Source organism: Haliotis rubra, unplaced genomic scaffold (assembly GCF_003918875.1).
Source record: "Haliotis rubra isolate DU_JTF1 unplaced genomic scaffold, ASM391887v1 Scf75, whole genome shotgun sequence".
NCBI lineage: Eukaryota > Metazoa > Mollusca > Gastropoda > Lepetellida > Haliotidae > Haliotis > Haliotis rubra.
The window spans coordinates 86,015-107,943 of record NW_025767468.1 but is presented as its reverse complement, the minus strand read 5'-3'; the positions used below and the strand labels follow the sequence as shown (position 1 = coordinate 107,943).

Here is a 21,929-nt window from a genome sequence, read left to right as displayed (position 1 = left end):
TATGACATCCTTACCTTGTCAGCTTGCTGACGGGGTTAACCTCTTTGGTCATGTGGACAAGGTATTCAATTTCAGATCAGAAGGTCTGTGTTTCGAATCCCAGCATGACGTTTTATGGCTGCTACATTGGGAAGTGAGGAAATGATTTATGCAGCAATCTGACATACACTCTATATTACAGCTGTTTGTAAAGAAAAGGACCTGAGTGAGATAAAACAAACCTAAAAATTGTTGAGGGTTGTTCACACACTGTCACACATGGCATTGGGGTAGACAACTCTGGCCACATTTTGGACTAATGGTTAATGTAAACTAACCCCTGTTTTAAACAAACGAGCCACTTCCTCTGGGTTGTCACAAGTCTTGAGCTAAGGACTAGTGGCGACCACCTATTCTCATTAATCATCTCTCACAACAGATCTGGAGGTTTTGGAACCTACCCTTCCAGGAATACTCACCAAGGGCTCCAAGAGAAGTCTGTACTCAGTGTTTGAAGTCATAACTTAGACACAAGAAGAAATGTGACAAAAAATCAAATATTTAATGCAATATTTTAGTAACAAGTTCAGAAAATGCTGATCCTGACGGTCACAGGACAAGATGGTAACACGCAATATGCTCACTGTATTCATCTGTCAACATATAAACACAAAACTGAAAAAAAAAAACAAGTCAAATGCGACATTCTGACTCTAAATATGAATATTAATGATTGGCCCTGTATGTTTTAAAAGAAAAGAAAAATATCTTCATTGCTTCATTTACTAATAAAAATACATTAAGGAACACCCTATTCTTTCATATTACTTTTTATCTTACCTCACACATAAATGTCGCTTTCTGATTGGCTGAGCGATCTTCTATTATTTTCAATGTACCCCGCTTACAAGCGATGTACCCCGCTGTCAATGGCAACTCATTTGGTACTTGTGGTAGTAATTCTTTATCTGGAATAACATTGAATCACGTATGATGTACGGAAATTACCGATGTTTTGCGAATGCAAATCGATGGAAGGGAGATAACTCTAAATCTGTTTTTCTTGTCAGCAAAATCTAGCGATGGCTACAAACAGATTTGTACCCGTGCTTCAAACAATTCAAAATTAACATTAAGGTGTTCGGTAAGATAAATACGTTGTTCACTGGTGCCTCGGGCCCATGGGTTGATGTACCCTCAAAGTTTGTTTATGTTCTCCTCGCCCTTCGGGCTCAGGGAACATAAACAAACATCAAGGGTTCATCAACCCATGTAAATAGGGTAAATGTCAAGGGAAGCCTTATTGTGATGTGAGACCTGTAAGAATTTTCAAGAATGCCTCTTCATCTTGATCAACAATCATAAACAATCAGCTGAACAAAACCATTTCCTGCTCTCATGCTGTCCCAGCGAGGTCGGCTTTACCTGACCTTGGAACAGCATTTCAGGCACATCCTATTAGCTTCAGGCAGCTTGAATTTAGCTTGGGGCTATTTTTTGTTTAGTACAAAAAAAAGACAGCAAAACATTCATTATTCAAAGGCAATAGTAATGTGGTCTAATACACTGAAACTCATGCTATGAATGACAGTAGGTTTGTCTCACAGGAACATGGCACAGAACCAAATCTGTACTTTTCTCATGAAGGTCATGCGTTTTGAGTAGTGCTATATGTTGTAATCTATGTCTACTTAGGAAATAACCTGGGCAAGATATGTTAAGCTGTCCATTATCTTAATATCCATTTAGAACAATTCATCTCAGTGTTTGTTTGGTCAACTGTTTGAAGGTCAAGGAGAAATATCAGCAACTGTTTTCCAGAACAATTGTTTTCTGTCCTTTAGTATGTTATAACAAACTTGCTGTTGGTTGGGTTTTAGCTGCTAGTATTAAAGAATGAAATGTTTTTGATAAAATTGATATTTTATACTTATCCTGACTCATACTTATTGCTTTATCCCCCTTTCCTTCCGAAGGTTGAGTGGAAACCTCTATCCCTATGTTCACAAGAACAGTAAGAAAAAAAATCACTCACGCAAACCGGGCCCCTTTGCCTCCTTCCCGCCATTTGTTCCATGTGACCTGTGACCTAATGTCACTCTCTCAGAAATCTGCCCCCACCAAGGCTTGCAGGGAGGCCAGATAGTGGTGAGAAGGGACAGCTGGGAGGGCCCTCAGCGTATGAGTCAGGATAAGTATAAAATGTCAATTTTGTCATAAAAATTACATATTTTCCTTTATCCTGACTCATACTCATTGCTTGAATCGGATGGACAGGTGGTGGGTCAGCCACCTATCTGGATTCCATGTGGCTGCTGATCATATACCCCCTGGGAACTCTTCTTCGTTCTTCTGCGACTAGTGAGCGGGAACCACCTTCTCTTATCGAAATAAAAGAAGTAAATGTTACGCTTTTGTGGATTTTGAGGACATGCTGAGAATTCTGGATTCTATTGATCCATATGTTAAGAAAGGGGCTATTTTTCGAAACTGAATCGCATCACTCATGCGCTGACTTATCTTGTAAGACATATCACATAGCTAGAGCAAGTATTCCAGCTATATGGCGGCGGTCTGTAAATAATGGAGTCTAGACTAGACAATCCAGTGATCAACAGCATGAGCATCGATCTGCGCAATTGGGAACCGATGATATGTGTCAACCAAGTCAGCGAGCCTGACCACCCCATCCCGTTAGTCGCCTCTTACAACAAGCATAGTCGCCTTTTGTGGCAAGCATGGGTTGCTGAAGACCTATTCTAGCCCGGATCTTCACGGGTCAAATTGAGTGAAAAATAATGCTGCTGCTCTATATTTCAAATCATCAAAAGGCCCTAATTCACCACTAGTCTGTTTTGTGAAGCAAGTTTCATCTGGGAACATTCAATAGTTTTGGACTCCTGTGCCAGACAAAAGACTACCCTCATTTTCAGGAAATTGTCATCATGAAAACAAAACAAAAAGCAAAAAAACTTCCAAATCAAGTGAATCCATATGCTGGTGCTGTTTAGATTCCAGTAACTGGACAGGACTTAATAACTAAACAATTGCTTGACAATAGACTACACTTCTTTATAGTTGTCAATTTGTTTGACATAAACAGATTAAAGAACCGGGAGTTGGTTAGTTCTTTTGTTCATGTGATTTAACAAATAACTAAACATTTGTTGAGAGATAAGACTATTGACTACCTTGTATTTGACGTAATTGTTAGACGTACACAACTACCCTTTGTGTTTCTAAAGTACTGAACAACTACTCACCTTTTGGACAGTTACATCTGTAAGACAAACATAATCTTTATTTCGGTCTACTACAGTTGTTTGATACACAGCTTTAAAATAATGAGCCATGGCGATGCAGGTTCAGGCCTTCCTATCTATCGGAAACAAAAGAAGACAATGGGCTGAGATTTCACACACATTGGTTGTAAAGAACTCATATGCGATGTAACTGCATATAAATGTGAAACGAAAGCGTATAAAATTGGAATTAACTACAGTCGTTAGCTGACTATGCATACAACCGTGTGTATCCAATGTAAATTGCTTTCTTAACGATAATTACGGCTTTGTTTTCAAATTTGAGAGCTATGTAACGCATTCAATTGCTCTATACTCGATAATCGCGTAAATTGTTCCAATTTGTGGTCTTTTCATTCCGACAGATAGGAAGGCCTGAGGTTTAGATGTAAAATTTGACAAGGTTCAGGATTGCTGAGCAAAGATCACTACATGAGTGAACTTCAGATTCATACCCCACAACCAACTCATCACAGCAAGGGTAGGGAACACAATCCTGCACAGAATGGCATTAACCAAATAACCAGAGATGTTTTAACTCAATTGGGATCTGTGAGGTCTGTGAGTCCTTAATGCCTTCTCCTGTGTTTTTTTCTAATCTGGAGAGTCATTCGAGCCCTATACTTTTATATTTTTGGGTAAGTCCCCTTTGACTTCGCTGCACAATTAGGAACACAGATCAGGGTGTTCAGTATTACATCCTCATCAGTACCAGTCCACACTGACACTCTCCCATAAATATTGTTAGTTACTGGCCAAGCTGATAATCATGGCGTACAGTACTTCGTTGTCATGCTGTTCAGCATTGTGAGGGTCAATGACAACCATCTTGCGTGATGACATCTTCATCTGTCTCTCCACTTCCAGGAAGCCCTTATCCCCTGACAGTATTGTGAATGGTATGTGCTTGGGTAGCCGCTCATCCATCTTCCCTACCTGTGAATTTACAGAATCGAGGTAGAAGTTTTTTCTTCAGAAACATAACATCAGATAACTTTTCTCTTTGATGTTGTTCCCTGAGATGAAGCCTTTTTTTGGCCATTTTCAGCTTTATGCATATCATGGCTGCTTGGGAAAACTTACAGTGACCACATTATCCACATACAGCTAAGGTCAAAGCTAAAATTTCATTGTATACTTCTAACATTATACACTATTATACGTCGCAAAATGTATTGTAATATGGGTACGACAATGTGTGATACTCGATTCTGATTGGCTGAGAGCTCATCAAAACCATACTTAAATGACAGTTTAAGGACCGCTAATTAAAGTTACCGATTCACCGCGTATGAATACAACGAACTCATTGACCCTACTGTTTGTAAACAAACATGTCGGACATCGGCAATTTCTATCTCGGCAGCATCTTTGGTGTTTTTGAAGTAAAAACCGAATGGTTTGAAGAAGAATTTCTTGATGCTAATCCCAGTGAAGAAACTATGAAGCTGGAAAATCTGTCAGCAGTGCAAAAGCGGCAGTATATATTCAAAGCGGGTCCAGATCTACGTGTGTTGAGTCGGCCCACATGTCCTAACCTGACCGCTTCCGTCCCGGCCGTAATGCCCAGTCCTTCCACTTCCACTGTCCATGTATCCCACATAAAACGTGTCATGTCAGGTCTTTTCCAAATTGGGAATAGTAGGGTGGTTATCAACAATTATTTCCGTAAATAAAGTTAGCGACGACTAAACTTAGCGAGTTCACGGCTTGCATTTGGGCGAGTCGATTGTCATACAGTAGGGGAGATCAATAATTCGCTTGAGAAAAATCAAATAATTGTACTTGCTCACAGTATAAACTGTATTTTTTTGGTATGCTACTTGTTACAAATACAAGCATACTGGTACCTGAAATATAGCATTTATGTTGTTGAAAATGTCTTTTTTTGTTCATTACACAACCTGTCCCTCAACGGGACGATTCCAAGCGATTTCCAGGAAAAAGGCCCCTTTACGCCTTGTGTTCTTGCGCGCCCAACAGTTCAGTTTTAAAACGGTTATCAGTCGTGCTAGAATGAAGATAAAGCTACTCTGTTTTCAATTTTGCGGTCCTTTATCGTTGATTTAAGATCGCTAAATGTTTAATTTAGCGGTCTCAAATCAACGATAAAGGACCGCAAAATTGAAAACAGGGTAGCTTTATCTTCTAATTATACGTCGCAAAATGTATTGTAATATGGGTACCAGAATTGCAGTACATTGCAATACAATTTATCGATAATACACAGCCCTCATCAAACTGTCATGGCTAGACAAATTAAGTATAGCATGTGTATATTGTATAGTAAGATGAGAAAATGGCATGACATTACCTAGAGTAACATGAAAGACTGGGTGGCCCTTAAACCGTTTTGAGTAGTATACTTTATCACAATATTGTACAGGTTTTAACAAGGACTGAAGCTACTCACTGTGAGACATATTGCGAAATCTGCTGCATCCTTACTGGTACCACACTGCTCATGGATGTGCAGACAGTTGTTTTTCACCAGTTTCTTGTATATCATATTCCTTCAGAGACAGAAACAGTGATAAAGCAGCAGCCCACAACAATAAAGCTTTATCATGGAGGCAGGTAAAATATGATATTGTCTAACACTGTTGTCAGCAATGAGGAAATAAATAAGTATGGACCACACAATCCAGTGATTCTTATTGTGAACAATAATGAACAAAATCAAGGTATGACGACACTTGTGAACTGCTCCCCCCTCCAAAATAAGCTACTGGTATCAGTGAGATGGAAGTGAGCAATTGCTCAGACCCATGAGAACTCATACAAATAGCAATGTTTATTTTTTAAAAGGTGTGTAACATGTGAGATGTGTGTCTGTCTGCACTACACACTGCTTTAATGCAAGCATTGGTAGGATTGACCCATGAGTTGGGCTGATTTGACTGCCCATTTGACTGGCTTACTGAAGACATAATAACTACTACACATCATACAGGTGATGAAACCTGTGAAACACTGATGATCATACAGTCCTGGACCAACCTAATCAACCAAGTCCTAATAAAGAGTCGATTCATGTATCTCAATGACACTTTGAAGTTGTTTGTTGAAGGGTTGTTTTGCTGCGCTACAAATAGAACTGAAAAAATAATTATCCATAAGTCAAAACCTTACTTGTTTGGTGGAACCCATCGTTGCTTCCCTCCATAGAAACCCCACACAAAGCTCTTCTCTGGCAGGTTACGAGGAAGTTTCTTGAAGAAACCGCCCCAATTGTCCAGATCCACAAACAGAACCAGATTCATCTCCTCCAGGTTGTCAGGATACGCTTCAAAAGATCTGGAAGGGCTGACAGAGTTAGGTCTTTTCACTGTTGCTGCCTGAGATTTGGATGCATCTGTAGAAGACCTCAGTGCATGACCAATGGTTGACTGCTTGGTTGATGACTGAGGACAGGCGTCTTGCCCTTGTTCACGAAATGTTAACAGATGAACAGGGTCAGTCTTGACAGGATGTTCTGATGAAGATGAAGAGGTTGATGATGAGCTGGACTGACCTTTCACAGGACGCCTGACTGGCAAGTTACAAGTGAAAGGAGAGGGCCATTTAGTCGATGCACCAGAGGGTTTGCTAGACGAGTGTTCCTTACGAGCTAATGATGCAATATAATCTGCTGAAAGCTTTTCTTTCAAAGCCGCCTGATGAGATGATTGAAGATGTTCTGCTTGTGATAAACAAGCCAATTGCTCATTTGGTTTAAGTTTATCGTTCCCATTGTTGTCTTTGCAGAACATGATATCATTTTCAACTGAAACTTCACATTCATTTTTCTCACTGGTCGAAGATATTCTTTTCCTGGATGCCAATTTTTTTCTTTTCTTTGATTTTTTAGCACTTGATGATGACTTTGCATTAATTTTACGTCTCTTACATGCCGATGAAGTCAGTTTTAAGATCTCATCCTCACTGGAACTAGATATTTCGATTACATGGGACCTCTTTCTTCCATTATCATAGGACCTCTTTCTGCCATTATCATAGGACCTCTTTCTGCCATTATCAACATAAGAAGCACTTTCTTCTGAAGATGTGGATGAAAGACGTCCAGTGTCAGCACCTCCAGGAGTAGAAGACACTGACATACTAAGATGAGTGTCCACACCTGCTGTAGTAGATGCAGAATCAAGATGCAGAGATTCCACATCACCTGGAGAAGATCCTGATGCAATGGAATAAATGTCCACATGACCTTGAGAGGTTCCTGCCAGTCCTGAAGTAGATGGTTCTGGTGGACAGGGTGGAGGTTCCAAGCTAAGCTGATGAGTTACACCTGACCCTTCTGCAGACAATGTCTGCCCACTAGGATTCATTTGGAGTGTATGGCCACAGCGAAGTACAAACTCGTTGAAGGATTTACAGTTGAGGTTGATGCTGACTCCCTGCATGCCAGTTCCACAATTGTGGATACCATCAGATGGTGGGGTATGTAGGACCTGTAGACAGGTATCACAGGTGCTGTCCCCAAGGTACTCCGCAAATATTTCCGCCTGTAATAGGTTTTGTGAGAATACGCAATAGCAGATTTGTTAAGTGGCAACAGATTGACAGAGTGAAACTGAAGAGAAAGAGACAGGGAGAGTTTGGTTTTACGCCGTTTTTAGCAATATTCCAGCAATGTCACGGCGGGGGACACCAGAAATGGGCTTCACATTGTACCCACTGAAGAGAAAGTGAAAGAGAAGTGAGAGAGACAAGAACAAGAGAAGAGAGTAGAGGAAAAATAAGAGATTGTGTTAAACGAAAAAGAAGAGAAAAGAAACAAAACTTCATAAAGGTTTGTCCAACTTTTTGAGAGGCATTTGGAAGTTGGAGTATTAAAGGAAGGATAACAATATATGGATGAACAACTTCTTTATCACAATATCAGCAATCTTTCAGTGTAGGTTCTAACACTGTTATCAAGTAGGTGATACACTGAAACACCCACACCACTCAAGACACATACACCAAAACATTTCTCCAATTGTAATAAAGTTGTGCATCCATATATTCTTACCCTTCCCAAGCTTTGTCAAATATATCAGTGATTAATATATATACAATTGATTTAAATGCTCTTACCAGGTTACTAGAAGCTGATGATGAGAACATGTGCATCTCTTCTGTCTCTCGCCGGTGCTGATCCAGCTCCTGCTGATTTTCCACCACCACCTGACACTCCACACAGGTCAAGGTGAAGGTTGGACACCTAGCCTTCACCTTCTGGATGAAGTCACATGCCAATTCTTGTGTCACTGGTACAGTCTTTGGACATGATGATGGATTGGTGTTGAGATCATCTGGAAATATCAGGTGTCTCTTATGGAATGGATTCATACTGATATGGGGGAAAAGCCTCATGTTTACCACTATGATGAACAAATGGTGAAACCCATGAGCACGATATTGTGTTGCCAAACCTAGAAACAACTGGGATGAACTAAGATGTTATCCCACGATTATCTGTTACTGGCATGCCCAAGGGATGCAACTCTGAGCAGCAGATTGTGGTGTCCTCAATGGCTGAGCCAGCTATGCCCCCACAGTTTGAAATATCAGAGAGTGGTGGATGGAAGAGGCGAAGTTGTAGTGGCACTGTGGGCAATGTGAGCTTGAGTAGCCTTAAAGTAGGTTCTGGGTTATGTTTGGGATAGTTTGGGGAAGAAATCGGAAGGGTTTGCAGGGATTGGGATAGAGAAAATTCAAAATCTTAATGGGCCATTTTGTATACTAATGTGCAAAATGGCCCATGGCCCCTGCCTTTCCCAATCCCTGGGTTTGTGTCAGTATCTGAAGTGGGTTCAAAGTGTCTTTTGAGTGACTTGAGGTTAACTTATAGTGAAAATGGTAAAATTAAATGGCACTATGGAACAAGTTTCAGAGCAACAAGTTGTATGGTGTGGATAGCTCATTCCTACAAGAGGTAAAGTTCTCTTTTTAATTGGGTGAACAAGAAAGCTCAAATAGCATCAGCACATTTGTAGCTTTTTTGCAGCAAGTCTGGATCCACTTGCACAAAGCACTCTTAGTGCTACGACAGTTGTAAGCCTATGTTATTGTATGAGATTTACGATTACTTTGTACAAGTGGACCCTGAACAACAAAATCCCCCTTCTGACTTGCACCTTACTGTCTATCCAAACTCTTCCCACAATGACAGAGTGTCAACATTGTCTCACCATTGAAAGGGTAGGCCACCTCGAAGTGGTGGAGCTCCTCCATGTGGTTGTGGCAGCGCATCTTCTCCGGGAAGAAGAGTAGACACTGTGGACACATGTAGGCACTCACGGGCAGCGGGGAGAAGAGACTTAGGTGGTCTGACATCACCATGTGCTCTTGACATTCAATCTTTCGCTGAAAACAGTAATGGAGTCCTAATCATATGGTCAATGTTTTTGCATCACAGACACAATACCTGTTTTTCTTAAGCAGATTATGGTAGGTTCACCAGTACAGTAAATACTGGAAATCTTGGAAAATGACATCCAACTATATGACAGAGATCTGTTAGCAATCAAGTTTGGACCAGACAATCCAGTGAGTGACATCATTACCAAGTCTGACTCACAAAATTGACTCATACAAGAAGCATCTCCACGTGGTTCTTAATCATGGAAATATTCACCTGAAAACTTTCTCCACACTTCGGGCACACAAACCCTAGAGGATGATCTGGCAGGCAGCCATTGGGCATCTGTAGCAGGGGATTGCAGGGGGAATGTTCAAAATGACGTTCATGCATTTCATGATCCTGCTGATTTGTGAACTTGACTTGACACCCAATGATTGGACAAGTTTCAGTGTAGTCATTGGCATTGTTGGATATATTCAGGGATGGAGGTGATGCAAGTCGCTGGGAACGTCTGTTACTCCTGTCTACAGTTTCAATTTGTTGCAGCACTTGACGCTGGCGTTCAGTCATCAGCGGTCGTTGTCTACCTGAAGTGGAACAAGCATTGTCACTAAGGTGACATAATCCCCTCGCCGCAAATTATCAAATCAAACTTATAAAGTAATGAAAGTTTAAGATGAAGTTAAATGTCAACAAAAACATGACCAGTCAACCTCTCTTGATATCTTGCTCTTTAGTTGTTCAAACACACATATATTTTCAAGACTGACTTTGACCTTGACATGAATGTCATAGTGTATGAAATATGCAAAAATAGTACTAAAGAAATTGCTTATTGAAAAATATTCAAGGGAAGTCTTGAAAGTCTATGAAGAAGATCCAGTGAACCGTTCTTGAAATATCTTGCTGACAATTCAGGTTAACATGCTGAAATCTTCAAAGTGTCGTCGTGACCCTGAAAATTATGTGAAGGTCACCCTGGGCCTTCCCTAGATGAAGCTTGGTGTCAAATATGAAGAAAATCCAGTGAATATTTTTTGCGATATCTTGATGACTATCTTAACATGCAATTTAACATGCTGAAATCTTCAAAGTGTCTCTGTGACCTTGAAAATAAAGTGAAGGTCACCAAAATCGACTGGGCCCTGCACCTTCCCTGGATGAAGCTTGGTGTCAAATATGAAAAACTCCTGTGAATGGTTCTTGAGGTATCTCGCTGACAAGCATAACATGCAGGTTTAAGTGCTGAAATAGTCAAGGTGTCTCTGTTACCTTGAAAATTAAGTGAAGGTCACCAAAATTGACTGGGCCCTGAGCCTTCCCTAGACAAAGTTTTGAGTTAAATATGAAGAAAATCCAGTGAACGGTTCTTGAGACAGCTTAACATGCAGGTTTACATGCTGAAATCTTCAAAGTGTCACCATGACCTTGAAAATTATGTGAAGGTCACCAAAATTGACTGGACCCTGCGCCTCCCAAAATAAAGCTTGGTGTTGAATATGAAGAAAATCTAGTGAACAGTTCTTGAGATAGCTAAACATGCAGGCTATCATACTGAAATCTTCAAAGTGTCGCCATGACCTTGAAAATTATGTGAAGGCCACCACAATCGACTGGGCCCTGCGCCTCCCCTAGACAAAGCTTCGTATAGAATATGAAGAAAATCCAGTGAACGGTTCTTGAGATAGCTTAACATGCAGGTAAAACGTTAAAGTCCCCTTGTGACCTTGAAATGAAGGTCAAGGTCACCAAACCAGACTTGGACCTTTCTTATACTGTGATGAACCTACGTACCAAATATGAAAAGAATCTAGTCAATGGTTCTTAAGATATTCCAATTCGTACGGACGGACGGACGGAGCCACAAAGGAATCTTTTCATTGAGTTATAAGTTCTACATGGTCTTACAAAACCCTGAGATAGGTTTAGACAGCTAAAAAGGTCCCAAGTGTGCCAATCTTGATTCACTTTTCTTATAATAAATGAGAAACAAGAGCCATCAGAAGGTGACGAATCCCCCCGGCCCCAGTATTTGAAAGAAACATCATCTGAGCGTTACTTAAAATCCAACTTGATCTTTTTAAGAGTGAGTGAGTGAGTGAGTATGGATTTACGCCGTTTTTAGCAATATTCCAGCAATAACATATCGGGGGACACCTGAAATGGGCTTCACACATTGTGCCCATGTGGGGAATCGAACCTGGGTCTTCGGTGTGACGAGCGAACGATTTAACCACTAGGCTACCCAACCGCCCGATTATTTTAAGACTAAGTCCAAATTGTTTCCATGAAAATCATGAAAAATAAAAACGCCAAAAATCTGCAAATAGCAAAAGGAACAACTTCAAAATCTGTTTGATATGTTTGCCAAGTCTTGTAGAAAGATAGTGAAAGGTTTTCAAGTTCCAGAAACGAAACCCATCCCTCCCTTTTGAGACTAAGTCGGAATCGTTTTCATGAAAACCAGGAAAAATTAAAATGCTTAAAACTGCAAATGGCAAAAGGCACCACTTTAGGTTCTGTCTGATATATCTACCAATTTTTGTTGAAAAATATTGAACGGTTTTAGAGTTATGTTCTGGAAACAAAATGATTACGGACAGACGAGGCGTTGACTATATCCCCCCGCATTACATGCCAAGGGAATAATGAACATCTAAACACACACACAAAAACAGAGGCTAGAGGCTATCCAGGAATGGGAGCAGGGGGCATGTTCGGGTGAATGGTACAAGAGAGGCCAAAAACTTTGTTTACAGTTCGTCATGAGAGAGACAAACCGTGAGATAGGATAAGTTTTAAAAATTTACCATTTCACTAGCTAAACATTTCACAAACTTGCTTTTGTTCAATCACACTTAAGTCACTTTTCTTATTATGAATGAGGAAAATGAACACCTAAAGACACACACAAACAACACACACACACACACACACACACACACACACACACACCAATGTGTCTGTTGAATTCAAACTGTGGGACTAACACAAAACAAAGAGTGTAGATCTCACCGTTTCTCTTGGCCCAGGATTCAGCCACATGTCGTGCTTGTTGTAGCTCATATGGAGATGACACATTGAGCTTTAGATACAGGGAGTGAGCTTTCTCAGCCTCTTGTCTGTTCCTCATACGATTAATCTTTACAAAAATTCATAATCATTAGGGCTTCCATGAATACACTATGAGTTGTATGGCATGATTCACAAATATAGGGTAATGAATATTTACTATATGCTTTAACATCAAGGAATTTAGATAACAGACATGTCATGAAACTACTTAGGTAGAAAAACTTGAATATTTTTTTGTAGAGCAAAAGAGCTAAAATCCTAATGACAGTACTCAGGGCTTTGTCTGGCATAGCTCCACTCAAAAACAAAAACAAAATTTTACTCCAAAACAGACTTAACAACTAAAGTTAACAAGATAAATAAGTTCATTATCCCCACTTACTATACTTTGCTTGCATAGGTTATTCCATATAATCTTAGTCTCTATAGAGACTTTCACCTACTGTAGGATCAGAGATACCAGTAGAGACTCGAGACCGGTAGAGACTCGATCACATCTCTACTGGTAGAATCTATTCTACCAGATCGCATCTCTACCCTGACATATACATTCCATAAAGCATATTTCACCATGATAAATAACAGACGAGTTCCAACTAAAAGATACTCTTTAAAAAATACTTGTCTAATTTTGATTCTACTGACCATGAATAACAAATTTAATTCATGGAGGGATATGGTTCAGTTCACCAAATACACATATGAATCATAAGCGGACTAAAAATTGTTGTACAACATTTCTAATGAAAGTGAATGAGAGAGCATCTGTAATGCTTCTGTGGATAATATTAAAGGCATATCATGACATATCAGCTTGACATGGACCTAAGCAGGAAGGGATGCAGGTCTTATATATTAACACTGTAGTGAAACTTTGGAGCATGATTATGGTTCTAAAAACCTAGAAACATAATGAGAGTGAATCTAGGATTAAAAAGCACAATCATAGATTTATGGCATGCCAAAAAGTAGGTAAGTGAATTATTGGGCATCAGATGACTGTGCCATCTGTTACACCCCATAAACAAAGTGTAGCTAGTGAATTTGTTAGCTTTTATAGCCCTTCATTTGGACAGTTCTAGATATTATGATTGCAACACAAATATTTGTAATATAGAGTATTGGGATATGACCACAAGCATCAATAAAAATGTAATTTTCTGGATAAAATTGATATTTTATACTTATCCTGACTCAGGCTTATATGCTTATCTCCTTCTTCTATGCAAATGATAGTGGAACATGTGAATCCCTTGTAGTTCCCTGAAGAGGACGTAAAAGTTCACTCACCCACGGGTTGCTTCCCTTTCCCCGCGGAAACAGTCATGTGACCTGCCATGCTTGTCACTCTCTCCTGAATAAGCCCTAGCACCTGGGTTTCCTGGGAACCCGGAGTGTCTTCAGCGTGGAGGTTGGGAGGGCTTGACACCATGAGTCAGGATAAGTATAAAATATCAATTTACTTTAAAAATTACATATTTTTCCTTATCCTAACTCATGCTTATATGCTTCCAGAATCCAGCGGAATTGGTGGTGGGTCAAGCCACTTCGTGGATTCCTCAGTTGTCCTTAGATACGTCCTGTATCCCCCCATTGGGAACTGCGTAACGGCACTTCCTAGATCCTATTCTTCCAACTTCCGCTGGGGGACTTCTCTAAGACAAGAGAATCTCTTAGATTCACCTGGTTTTTAGATATACTAGTATCTTCTTCTTACTAGTTATCTATAAACAACCCAGAGATTATGATAAGATCGTTACCATAATGAGTTGCGACCCCTTAATGTACAGGTAAGATCGTTACCCGTACAGAGTCTTAATCACTCATGCTAGTCTAGCCTAGACGGTGCGCATGGACTTTCAACCACAACTCTCCAGAGTAAGGGTTATCAACAAGTCAACGTGATAAAGGGTGAGATTTCCAATTCTGCGCCTTTGTGGAACCGTTAGTTGTTGTGCTACAACAAGTGGCCCAAACTGGTGAATGCTGGAGACGTCTTCAGTGGCAATGTCTCTGAGGTAGTGGTTGGCAAACACCGCGTCTGACTTCCAAAAGCAGCCCTCCATGATTGATGATATCAAGCAGTTTCCGTGCAGAGCTAGTGTTGACGCCAGTGCTCTGACTTCGTGTGGGTTGGAAGCTCTTGGAGGTTCTAGTCCTGCTGCTTTGTAGGCCCTCAGTATAACGGCTCTCATCCAAAATGATATTGTCGTTCTTGAGACTTCTGTAGACGTCTCTGGTGAAAAGGGGATGAATAGGCGCTTGAATTTTCTTCTCCTTGTTTAACTCTTTTGAAGATATATTACAGGGCTCTGACAGAACACAAGGATGAGTCCTGGGTGTCCTCTGGTCCGAGGATCGTAGATAGTGCTGGGAGGTGGAACTGTCTGTCCGGCTGGCCAGGTAACTGATTCTGGTCCAATCTAAGTCCTAGATGTACTGCAGCACGGTCTCCCGAGAAATCTATGTTCAGATCCTGACATTCGGCTGGTGCTCTGAATTTCTTCTGCTGGTCCTCCAGCTTGAAGGAGCGTAGTAGAGCAAGTAGTTCTGGCACTTTTGTCAGTTTGATGCCTGTCTTCATGGTGATGACTGTACTGATAGCTGCCAGGTATGTAGATAGCATCGAACCTTTCAATCGCCTCATATATCTAAGGTGACATAGATATTCCGCCACTTGAGTTGCTTTCATTGCTGTGAAGCCTTTCCGCACTGCATACTGTTCAAATCTCTGCCACTTGTCGTCGTACAAGTTGATCTGCGTAGAGCTAGAGTTACTGCTTTTGCTGCTCTGGTAGAGTACCCTCTTTTCTTCAAGCAAGTCTTGATATGGTCCATAAGTGTAGCTGGAACATTAGTGGGTTCCCGTGAACTTGGAATGTTAGCAGGTTCGCCATTCTGGTGCTTCAGGGTTGGTTCCGTGTGGATGTATGACTGGAAACCAGACTCTCGCTGGCCAGTAGGACGCGACCAAAGTCAGTTGTAGCACTCGGGTCTGCTTGATCTTCAGCAGTACTTGCGATAGTAGAACTGGAGGTGGAAACACATATGCGTTTAGTCCTTCCCATGACATGCTCAGTGCGCCTGTTGTCCAGGCTTGGGGATCTGGTACCGGTGAGACGAATGTCTGTAGTTGTTTATTGAACCTTGTGGCGAACAGGTCCATGGAGGGAGATCCTATTTCCCTGATGATGAGCCGGAACGCTTCTGGGTGGAGCATCCATTCCGTGGGTGACAGATGAAGTGGGCGAGATAGAGCGTCTGCTAGCACATTCTTGGCTCCCGGAATGTGACACGCCTTTAGCCAGATGTTTAATTCGTCTACGATGTTGAACAACTGGAATGTGAGCTGGAGCAGGTTTGGTGATCCCGTTGATCCCTGCCAGTTTATGTAGAATGCCACTGTTGAGTTGTCTGTGTGAACCGTCAGCATGTGGTTGACCAGTGGGCTCGACCAGTGTTGAATGGCGTTGATCACAGCTTTCATCCCCAGTTGTTTGATGTGAAGATGTTGTTCTTGTTTCGACCACTTCCCTGATGCCACTTCATTGTCGAGATGCGCTCCCCATCCTTGTAGTGAGGCATCTACGTAAAGGTGTGTGTCGCAGACCGGCTCTTGTAAATAGATCCCTCCGCAGACATTCAATTTGTGAGTCCTCCATAACAGGTATATCTTGAGACTGTCTGGTATGGAGATCAGGTCCGTGCTGTCCAGGTGTCCTGCCAGGAATCGGTGAAGCGGACGTAATTGTAGTCTTCCTGTGCGAGTCAGGTTCTGCGCTGAGGTGAGCAGACCGAGTAGACATTGCAATGTTCCTAGTGGTAATGGAGAGATGACTGCTTCTGGAATCATGGCTTGAATCTTGACCCAACGATCTTCTTGGACCACAATACGATTCTGTGTTGTGATGAACCTTATTCCCAGGAACTGGTTCCAACTCTGACTTCATCAAGTTTACTAGACATCCCAGTTGTGTGAGCAGATGGTGAAGTCTAGCTGCTGTCTTAGTTGATTGGCTTCTTGATGATCTAGTATCCCGTCGTCCAGATAGAAGGCACTGCTTAGACCTCGACAATGTAGATAGGTGACGATGAGTGTGGTCACTTGTGTGAATAACTACGGAGCCGACAATATTCCAAACGGTAGGACGCTCCATTGGTAGTGTCGACCTCTGAACAGGAATCTTAGGTGCTTTCTTGATTCCGGATGAATCGGGATGTGTAGATATGCATCCTGTAGGTCTATGCTGGCCAAGTAATCTGCTGGACAGACGAGTTGTCTGAGTTGAGGCAGGTGGATCATCTTGAATCTCTCTGGCTTGAGTAGATAGCCTTGGTTGAATCACTTCATTTGTATATCAACTTCAACTTCTCTTTGGAGTTCTTCTTGCCAATGGCAATTGGGGAGTGAAGCCGGGTGTGAGATTGTTGATCTATCACTTCTACTGCCTTGGTCAATAGCGAGTTGATGGCTGAAGCTTCTCTGCCTGGTCGAGGGGTTAGTTGAAGACTACCGTCAACGGTGGCCTTCAGCTGCACTCTGTAACCTTCTTGCAGTACTTGTGAGACGTCCCCATCTTCAATGTCTAGATCTTCTGAAACCTCTGGGAGCACGTCCTCTCCCAGAGTTTCCCCTGCTGTTCCTGATAGGCGACGAAAAGAGCTCTTCCTGCCTCTGAAGCTGGAGTATATCTTCTCCTTTGCCTTCTGCACTCCGGGGAACATTGACTTGTTGCTGTACCTCTGTGATGTTTGACAAATGACGTTGGCCAATGTGTCTATGGACTTGATCATCATAACTTCTCTGGAATCATGTGTGGCTTCCTTAGCAGCTTCATCAATCTCCCCATCGAAGATAGTAGGCTCCGCCCAAGGACTCTTAGTAGTGGTTGGGTAAATCTGTCACTCCAGGAACATGACGATAGTAGACCATGTCCACGTAATAGTGTGAGACCTACCGACGTTGAGGCCAAGTGATCAGACATGAAGTGCTGGTCCTTCGTCTGAGTTAACAGTGCTGATAGGATCATCCTATCCTCTTCCGTCTTGGGGTTCTGGAATCTGGAAATCAACGTCTCGTTGATCGCTCTAGATCTCACCAGGCCTTCTATCTTGAGCAATTTTTTTGTCTTCCACCTTATAAGACTTGTTACGGGAGTCGTTGATCAACTTCATGTCGTCTAAGTCCGGCGCTCTCATGAAGGGGTCCATATGATGCAGAGGGAACTTCCTCGCGTTGAACGTTGGTAAATGTTGATTCTGATACCGGGTTGCTTTCTCAAACGCTGTACAGAGGTTTGCAGACACCTTGGAGATCAGTTCAATTGGTGGAATCGTGAGGGTGTCGAAGTCATCCTTCCACATCTTCTATGTGAATGCTTCATCTGATTCCTTGGAGGGGGACGCCAAGTCCAATCCATTTGCAATCCAAGATGTGACCTCTGCTTCCGAAAAGACGTAGTCTACCTCTTCATCAGATAGTTCCTGGTCTGTTGAACTGTGCTCTCGCGAACCTTCCTTTTGCAAACCTTTCCTTTCTGTGTTGTAGGCTGCTGAACCTTTCCTTCTACCCGTGCTAACCTTCTTTTGAGAGATGGTGCGTCGCCAGCTGTCGTAGTTGCGCAGGTTCCTCCGCAAATCGCCTGTGGGGTCAGCAAAATGTCTGCTTCATCAGGAGGCACAATGTCTTCATTAAACGCTCTCTGATGTGTTGTCTTACTGGAACGAGTTGACTTTGACGAGGTTCTATATGAAGACAGACAATGAGGAAATCTTCTTACTCTGCATGGTATGTCGCTGACTCAGTCGAAGCAGACCTCTTCTTAGACCCAGGTAAGTCTCGAACAGCAACAGATGAGTGCCCCTGTAACGTATTCGGCAAATCACCTGAGTTATGTATTTCAGCAGTAGTAAACAACATACGGTTACCGGCATTATCTCCGGATTTATCACCAGTGACTTGAGATGACTTCCTCACCCAGTCCATCGCACGTCTATAGATGTAAGACAAGTATTGATTAAATTGCAAATTTGATAAATTATACAATATCTGCAACGTAAGCTGGAAGAACATGGATTAATGCATGACAGGCATTGGGGGTGAGGATCAGCCAGTGATAGCCGGTACCTGCAAACACTGCAAGATTTCATCAAATGTAAACAAACTACTTTGTGATAAAATATGTCACAAAATACGAATAATTCCTCCAAAGTTTTGACATACAATGAAGCTAAATATAACCAAAAACCATACACAGCTGAGTTTGGATAAAAGGATCTAAATATTAAAAGATATGGTAACATATATGGGACTCCAGTGCTCGCCCAACCATCCACTTGGGCGATGAAGGAGAGAGTGGCAAGTATGACAGGTCACATGACTGTTTGCGCGGGAAAAGGGAGGCAACTAGTGGGTGAGAGAACTTTTACGTTCGCTTTAGGGGACTACAAGGGACTCAAGTGTTCCACTACCATTGGAATAGAGGAAGGAGATAAGCAAAATAGCATGAGTCAGGATAAGGAAAAATTGTCTTCTTTATATACGTCATCTGAGTATGAATCTGTACTAAGCTGCCATCTTACTCGTTCCTCTCTCTCTCTCCTGTTCTGTTCAAACCTGCCAGACACAGATTCCAGCAGGGCAAATCTTGGTGATGGTGCATCAACATTGTCGTCCTTTATGGACTTCCTGTTCATAGGGCTTTGAATCTGGAGCAAACATGTTGACAATATTTAGTTTGGACATTTTGTAGAAAGTATTTGGAGAAAAACAAACCTTGGGAAAGTGCGTGTTAGTGATTGTGAGTGAATGAGTGGATGAGAGAGCGAGAGCGGTGTTTACCCTGCGATATTAAAAGAGTGACAGTGTGTGACAACAGCAAAAGATTTCATAGATTCTACCCATGTGAGGAATGATTTGAAATAACCACTATATTCAAACACTAGACTACCTACACAGAACCATCTTATACAAATAATTTGTTAGGAAACATGCTTTTAAAGTACTGTCAATACATGAGATGATCATTAACTTTCCGCAGATGTCATGGTCATGGGCCAGTCTAGGTAAACTTAGGCTCAGTATTATACGTTACACTGCTATACTGAGTCTAACTAACCCTAGTGGAAGGTCGCGTCAGGTAAACTTTGAGCGACCTATGACCATCCAATCAAATGCGAGATGGCCGAACGGATTTAACCAATCAGACAACGGCTACTGTTAGGGTTCGGAGGGACTTACAAAATTCCCCGGTCACTGACACTGATCTCTCAACAAATGAAAATCTGCTTAAAACATAGATATTTGACCTGCAGTATATACGCTTGGGGCTTTCTGATGACATGGTTGCTATCAGCTAATATTTCCGCAAGCTGACATCCTTGAATACTGACAAAAACGTTATTTTCATTGACTGTTTACTCACTGTTGTGGCATGCTCCATGTGCATCACTCAGAAGCAATTGTACGGAAAATAGCATTCGGAATCATTCAGGTACAAACTTTTCAAGGAAAAAGTTCAAAAGGTAAGTTCAAATGTCAACTTTCACAATTTGGTAAGCTGTGTTCTGATTGGTCAATTGAAAAGGTTAGCTGATGCGACCTTCCACTAGGGTTTGTTAGACTCAGTATAGCAGTGTAACGAATAATACTGAGCCTAAGTTTACTTAGACTGGGTCATGGGCATGGTAAGATGAACAAATTATTTATGTATATACACAATAAATATGTCACATCAATGATCTCCAGAGAGCTGTCAAATGATGTCATTCTTCAATTCTGAAATATGGAGTAGAAGTTGTGATGTAGAACAAAACAGTTCACTTTACTTGCCCTAACCTAATGGTCAAAGACTGACTGACAGAGTGAGTTTGGTTTTACGCCGCTTTTAGCCATATTCCAGCAACATCACGGCGGGGAACACCAGAAATGAGCTTCACACATTGTACCCATGTGGGGATTCGAACCCGGGTCTTCAGGGTGACGAGCCAACGCTTTACCATTAGGCTACCCCACTGCCCCAATGGTCAAAGAGGTGACAGGGCAATGGTGTCATAACTGACGTCAGTATCTTATTTGTTTATGGATGCAGAAACGCTAAAAACAATAGTGTACATTCCACATGTATTTAAATTGGAGTTAATGGTTTTTTAATTTTTATGAGAAAGGCTAGGATCTACCCTATTGAGGTTTGAAAAGTCCCTCCGGTTTATGATAAACAAAACTATTTGTGGTGTTGTTTTTATAGTTTTATTTACAGTATTTCTAGATTTTGTGTTACCTGTGATAAATAACAATGCAGACTTTGAATGAATGTATATAACTTGGCAAGCTCAAAACGACTCCTCCGCAACAGATTTCGGCGGGCATATAGATCTAGCCACGATTAGCGGATGGGTCGTTTTTGAGCTTGCATCAAACCTTCATCAGTATGTGTTCAGGGGTAGCCACAACGAATACTTTTCTCGATTGTAACAAGCAGATTAAGGAACAATTATTCTTATAGATGTTCGTCCCAACTTCAAGCCCAATTTGGTTTATTCGAGATCTGAAGAATTCGTCATTCATGATCTATCATCTAGATTTGCACGTTACTCGGCTTATAATCAACCATAGACATGAAAATCACCTTAACGTTGTTCAAATAAAAAGATTTAATCAAACATGTGCAATAAAGTCGAATATTCTGTCAGTACTGACATACATCACTTTCCATCTGCTATAAATTTCTGATCCACCGACGTCGAATGTTCCCGGTTCCTCTAAAATCAGGACAACTTTATTAAATATTTTCAAAAAATACAAACCGCTAAAACGAAATACGAAAGGCAAACAGGTAAACATGCCAGTTCTGGTCGCTACAGACATGCAACAACAATTTAGCATAATTATCCCGTGGTTTGGTATTAGAGGAACTATTCTTTTTTTATCAAATAAGATAGCTCTGTGACACTGAGATATAAAGTTAATTGTATATACATATCATAGGCGCAAAACATTGACTTCAATGTGGATTTTAGTCATTTTCAAAGGAGGTGGGGTGGGGTGGGGTCGAACCCCCCTGAACAAACACACACACCCTCCCCCGATCCGCCAATGTCATTTGTATATGAAGATACTAACCCAAATCAAGACCAAACGAAAATGGCTAACCGGTCCCTAAAATTTCCGTCAGATTCGAACCTGTTTGGAGCTCTTATATGCTTTATTTCGTTGCCTCGTATTA

General features: G+C 41.4%; 1 protein-coding gene across 1 annotated transcript; it reads right to left on the bottom strand.

Moving 5' to 3' along the window:
* Positions 1 to 3,238: 3,238 nt before the first annotated feature.
* On the bottom strand, positions 3,239 to 21,458 carry LOC124260108 (E3 SUMO-protein ligase ZNF451-like). Its single transcript, XM_046694354.1, has 9 exons — positions 21,408 to 21,458; positions 19,288 to 19,413; positions 12,646 to 12,772; positions 9,904 to 10,217; positions 9,458 to 9,632; positions 8,361 to 8,578; positions 6,414 to 7,786; positions 5,695 to 5,794; positions 3,239 to 4,217 (listed from the first exon to the last, which is right to left on the bottom strand). Exons 1-9 carry the CDS (start codon positions 21,417 to 21,419, stop codon positions 4,026 to 4,028), a joined length of 2,637 nt encoding a protein of 878 aa, XP_046550310.1. The 5' UTR covers positions 21,420 to 21,458; the 3' UTR covers positions 3,239 to 4,025.
* Positions 21,459 to 21,929: the final 471 nt, after the last annotated feature.